Source organism: Achroia grisella, unplaced genomic scaffold (genome assembly GCF_030625045.1).
Source record: "Achroia grisella isolate CSIRO2021 unplaced genomic scaffold, CSIRO_AGI_Agris_v1 utg2471, whole genome shotgun sequence".
NCBI classification, from domain to species: Eukaryota; Metazoa; Arthropoda; class Insecta; order Lepidoptera; family Pyralidae; genus Achroia; species Achroia grisella.
Genome location: NW_026712739.1, coordinates 631,464 through 637,774, shown reverse-complemented (window position 1 = coordinate 637,774; position 6,311 = coordinate 631,464). Strand labels below are relative to the sequence as shown.

Genomic DNA, 6,311 nt, shown 5'->3' with positions numbered 1-6,311 from the left:
ATTACGTTCTGAGTGATTTTTTTATTGAAAATTTTGGGCTGTGGTCAGATGTTTGGAGCACCTGTAGCACTGCGACCTACATAGATCTATTGTGCTCGCCCTTTTTCAGAGTCCGCTACCTAGACCCGTCAGGGACAAGAATTGAAGGATATTCTTAGGAGCGATGGTTTTTATCTCCTCAGGATAGAGTGTAAACTTACTAAAGGAGATATTTCATTTATGCATGAGTGGGCTACAACCACATAGGATGTGTAGTGGCGTTTCGTACGAAAAATTTCCTCCCGTTCAATTTGTTTTCTATTATATTAGTTTTATTGATGTGATTCTGCAAGGACGTTTGGTTATTTTAACAAGAACGAGAAATGGCGGGCTAAATAGAGGGTTTAATTTTTTTTTCTAATTCAAACCAAGAAAAAAAAAACTATTTTTCAAAGTCATCGCATTGAGAGGCCGTTGTTTTATTATCTGTGATCCATAAATACGTGTTCATATCATAGAGAAAATATCCCAATATGTAGATATATGGACTTTTTTTTAAATTTAATTACTTTTAACAAGTGACATACGATTAATGATACCCGAAAAGAAAAAAAAGTTCATTTTTATTTATTGACACTTCATATAAACTAAAATCGCTTTTTTTTAGCATATTTTCGGTCAATTAATGATGGTCAAAACTCTGCAAATAAAAAAAAAAAATAGTATATTACGATTTTGTTTTTTTATGTTTATCCTTTCAATGATTTTTGTAACAACTTCCTCTATATTATGATATATATCGTACACTTATTATAATACTGGCTTAACTCAAAAATTACAAATTTTGGAAAGTCCACTTTATAACAATAGTGTTAAAGTCTAATTTCCAAAAATTTTAATTTCTGACTTACACCAGTATTGGACAAGACATGCGAAATATATAGAGGAAAATGTAACTGGTGTCGTTCATATAAAAATGCTTGTTTTAATTTTTTTTTTTACTAGAGTCCACAACGGACTCTAGTAAAAAAAAAAATTAAATTTGCGGAAAAAAAATAATTTGAAGATAAAGCAAACAAAATTTATTTATTTATTTATTTACTTACCCAACTATTATTACAGACCTAAGCCCAATACAATAGTGTATCTATTGTGAAAATTATTCTATTTTTTTTTTATTTGGCTTTTTTTTTTAAATAAAAAACGCAGGTAAATACTTTAATTATTTGTTCTAAGGATTGAAAATTAAAAAATAATTTTACCATAAAAAAGTAAAGATCTGTTTACTTGTTTACTCGTTCTTAGGAAATATAATAGAATGAAAACTAAGTCCAATATATTTATATTTGGGATGATCAACTGTTGGTAACTGTTTATTGTAAGTACATCTAAATTAAACGGGTTTAAACTGATTAAATGTGTGCAGTTTGGCAATATTTTGTTTTATTTTCATTGAATCAGTCGTAAAGGTATTTTCTAAAAAACAAAACGTGTCTACTTCCGTACCTCTATCTATGAATCAATAAATTGAAATATCTATACATATAACTATCTATACATATAAATAAAATTGGAGTATCTGTTTGTAATATTGAAATAACCGTTTTTTACTACACGCATGTGAATATAAATACGGTACATACACCAAAATAAAATATTTTACAATTTTTGTCTGTCTGTCTGTTTGATCCGGCTAATCTCTGAAATGGCTGGACCGATTTTAACGGGACTTTTTTTGGCAGGTAGCTAATTTAATAAGGAGTAACTTAGGGTACTTTTATTTTAGAAAAATAAAGTTAACTTCCACGCGGACGAAGTCGCGGGAACAGCTAGTCTAAAACATTTCAGATTATTTTATAAGATATGTTTCGGTTGTTGAGTGTTATAAGGTAGTAAATTCATGGGGTACAGGAGTATGACATTAGTCCCATGGAATGGCAACTCAAACATGATGACGTGATGTCGTGATACACGCATAAATTTAATCAATTTTTAGTAACTTAGACCCAGAATTCGTGTGTTAGCATCAGGGCGACACAAAAAGACTTATTTATTAATTCTCCGATGATATAAACACTCGTAACAAACCAAAATTATTTCAAACATAGTGCTAGGCCGCCTTCTCTATGGAATCCTGGGTAAAAAATATATCTAAGAAATGTGGGTATATCTGGTGTTGCGTTATCCACAATGTTGACTGTTGATTATGTCTGACAACCTATTATATAGTGCGGAAAATATATAATGAAATTGTTATATGATTTGATTTATAATAATTTTTACCATTTTGGTAGAAGGTTTAATTATTTTCTTAAATTTTAAGAAAAAAAAAACAAATAGTTGATGTAATTGTAATTAAATCTCTACCACTCTCCATTCTATCCACTCAATCTCATGCAATATTTAAAAATCGTCTAAGATCTCATTTTCTGTCTCTATAGCTAATTTTTTCCTATTTAACTCTGAAATCTTCCAATATGTATGTATATTTATTTATATATATGTATGTCTATTAATTCGTTTGATAATTATAGTTGGTTGACTGACAACTCATGGTTGACTGGTAGAAAATGCCATTAGGTGTTAAGTCCGCCATATGTACTTTTTACCTGTGTATGACGTGCATTAAAGTTATTTAAATAAATAAATAAAAAAATATTATAGTGTCTTGTGTGTGCCATCTACTTCTTCTGTGTACGTTAGTCCTATCTTGCAGGTTGTCTGTAAGAAATTGCTTATAGCGATAAGACTGCCTTTTGTTCATGATTTTCTATTTATTGTTTTTTTTTTCTTATTGTATTTCTTCTATGTGCACAATAAAGAGTTTATTATTATTATTATTAATTAGACTACTGAGAAGTGTTCCAACATTATAAAGAAAATGTATACAAACATCATCATTTGCTTCTTCCTTATCAGATTTATTTGTGGTCGTCGTAATATAATTTTCTCTCTATTCATCCCTGCTCGCAGTCATCGCGTTATTTACTCCCTTTCTTACCATATCATCTTTCACACAGTCCATCCATCTCTTTTTCGGCCTTCCTCTGCCCTTATAACCATCCACATTCATATGTAACACCTTCCTTAAGATATTATCCTCGTTCCTACACATAACATGTCCATACCATGATAGACGATTACTCTTCAACCTCTCTGACACCGGTGCCACTTTCAAAAACAAAAGAATAAAAATCATTTATTCTAAGAAACTTAAATTTAACTTGTGAATTTGACATTTATATTAGTTATTTTTAATTTTCTACTTGAGTCAGCTCGTGACCGCAGTTAGTTCAACCTAGTTGATACCTGGAGAGAGGTAAATACCTTTATTTACCAAAAAATTATTCATATTAAGACCCGGTTAATAATTTAAACTCAGTTATCTTTTTTTAAATTTAAACAACTTTATTTTAATAATATATTTAATAGGATACATTTTAATCTACAACTTTTTGTTATTTAGAATAGAGAAGAATAGAAATATATTATTAATATAAATATTAAACTCAATTATCAACTGTTTCCATTCAATTCTTTGAAGGCATTCTGACACGGCCTTTTAAATGGTGTCCTATTAATTTCTATAATTTTTTCTATATTTCCATAATTGTGGCACATATTTAATTGTTTCTCTGCTTGTAAGAAAGCCAACAATAAACGACCATATTGTTTATCATTGCTGCAACTATGACCACAGAGTAACAAATTGTTTAAAATATAGTTTTGAATCTGTGAATTCTTTTCAGAGTTTTTATATGCTGTATATATGCTAAAAATGTTGTTTACAAACTCTTCTGCAGTTAATTCTATGTCTGATATGTCTAAAATTAATTGTGTTTGTTTTATTTCATCTATAGAATTAATAAACTCTTGTAATATTTTATTTGATATATCCAAATCCTTAATAATGGTATGCAGGAGTGGCTTAAAGGCTGTAGGATAATTTGCATGAGCCCTGACTAGGATATCTAAAGAAATACAACTGTAGTCGCGTTTTAAAAAAGTAGGTATAAAAAATTTATGAAAGTTATGTATAAATACAGAATTTGTGTTTTTATTTTCATAAACATGTTTACAGATTTTCTCTACACAATTCGTTGACAGTTGCTCGGCTAATTTAATAAATAACGAATTGTCATTCAAGCATTCTTCTATTAAATAATTAAATTGTAATATTGGAGAATTTTCTACGATCTCCAGGAACTCGTCGAAATTTTGTTGTTTGTCAGAGATAATTTTTCTTCTTTTATTTTCTGGCGAGTGTGTAGGCTCAGGAATTTTCTTTACACATTCTTGGTTGGGCCTCTTCTTAGATAAAATCTCTAAATTTTCATTACAAGTTAAAGAGATTGCTTTGTGGCCGAATTTTTTAAACCATTTGTTATTTTCGTCCGGCTGTGGAGCAGATGTGATGAATTGGTGAATTTGCTGTTCTAACAACGGATGAAAATTCCAAATATCGGACATTCTTGAAGTTCCACTTAATTTTATTTTATTTTATTCATATAAATTGCAAATAATGAAATATTTCAAAAGAACATTTAGAAAAACGGAACTGTCAAACTTTGACATTGATAATTTATGAGTGCTATGGAGAATGATCGAATAGTGATGGGAAATGTTACTTCTTAAGTCTATTTTAATTGTATCTTTTTAATGGATTATAATGATACTAGCTTTATCCGCGACTTCGTCCGCGTAAAGTAGTAAGCTTGACCAAAATGAAAACTTAATCATTTTAACTTTAAAAATGACGATACAGAATTTCATACAATTCAATCAACAGTCTAAAAAATAAGTTTCAAGCATCTAGCTTTGAAAATGACAGTTCCATACAACTCCTTTTAACCCTTTTTCTTTATTTATATTTAATCGGCAACCAACAAAATAAGTTCCAGGGTTCTAGCTTCAGAAATGACAATACAAACTTATTACCCTTTTCCACATTAAAGAGTAAAGTAAAATCTATGTCCTTTCTCAGGGTATAGACTATCTGTGTTCCAAATTCCATTTAAATCGGTTCAGTAGTCGTTTTGGCGTTTAAGCGAAACAAGCAGACAGAGCCACTTTTACATTTATAATACTAGTAAGGTATTTAATAGAACTGGACAGTGTATATTAAATAAACATTGCAAACTTAGCTCTGTGCTAAATAGTTTTCAGATTTTGCCAAGATGAAGAGGAAACGTCACTACACATCTTATGTGGTAGCCCACTCATGCATAAACGAAATATCTCCTTTTGTAAGTACACACTCATACTGAGGTGATAAAAACCATCACTCCTAAGAGTATCCTTCAATTCTTATCTCTAACGGGTAGATAGCAGTCGAAAAAAGGGCGAGTACAATAGATCTACGTAGATCTCGGTGTGGTAACCATTTACCACGGGAGGAAAAGGGGATTATTAGTAATGTAATAATAATAATAATAAAAAATACTCCATCAAGAACTAGCTCTGAAGTACGGCCTCGCGAATGAGAGGTTGCCGTACTATAAGTACGAGCCCCAGCCGGTCCTCGAAAGCGACATCGTCTAGCTCTACTGGAACCGATCCTTCATCACGGACAGGACCGTTCTTGCGAACAAACCTGATATCGTGGTGATGGATCGGGCACTCTCGAGGGTGTTTTTGGTGGACATCACCATACCGCATGACGAGAACCTCGTGAAAGCTGAAACTGAGAAAAAGAGAAAATATCTCGACCTGGCTCACGAGGTGACCGAAATCTGATGTCCACCGAAATCATTCCAATCGTTATGTCGGTGAACGGTCTTATCCCAATCAGTCTGGAACATCTCAGACGGTTGGGATTCCGGGGCGGCTCACTCCCGGGAAAGATGCAGAAAGCGGTGCTGTTAGATTCTGCCCGCATTGTACGCCGGTTTCTCTCCTTGGGGCCCTGAACCCCGGCCGACTGTGCTTCTGCCGGGGGTATGTTGCCATCTCCTCTCCTTAAGAGATGAGAATATTTGGAAAAAAAAAATAATCTTAGGACAATTCACACAGCGCCATCTAAAGCTAGCTAAAGCTTGTGTTATGGGTACTAGACAACTGATACAAATGCACAGATTTTTTTTTCGTAAATACATACATATTATACATAGAAAACACCCAGACCGATACAAACAATCATACTCGTGAATACAAATGTTTGTGCCGTGCGAGGAATCGAACCCGCGACAATCGAACGTAAAGCGGTGTGCTAGACCGCTAGACCACCGAGCTCGTCGTGTGAACTGTAATACTGTGTAATGTGTACTAATAACCCTTTAGTGGCTACGATGGGGCTGCTATTATTTATGATTATATGTTCTTGTGTTCATCTA

The 6,311-nt window shown here is 32.3% G+C and overlaps 1 protein-coding gene across 1 annotated transcript; it reads right to left on the bottom strand.

The window, feature by feature from the left end:
* Positions 1-3,433: 3,433 nt before the first annotated feature.
* Positions 3,434-4,469, bottom strand: LOC131842792 (uncharacterized). Its single transcript, XM_059191362.1, has one exon. It carries the CDS (start codon positions 4,447-4,449, stop codon positions 3,496-3,498), a length of 954 nt encoding a protein of 317 aa, XP_059047345.1. The 5' UTR covers positions 4,450-4,469; the 3' UTR covers positions 3,434-3,495.
* Between the last annotated feature and the right edge of the window lie 1,842 nt (positions 4,470-6,311).

Bases quoted from the DNA above. Each gene is read 5' to 3' on its own strand.
- LOC131842792 (XM_059191362.1), bottom strand. From the start codon at position 4,449: ATGTCCGATATTTGGAATTTTCATCCGTTGTTAGAACAGCAAATTCAC.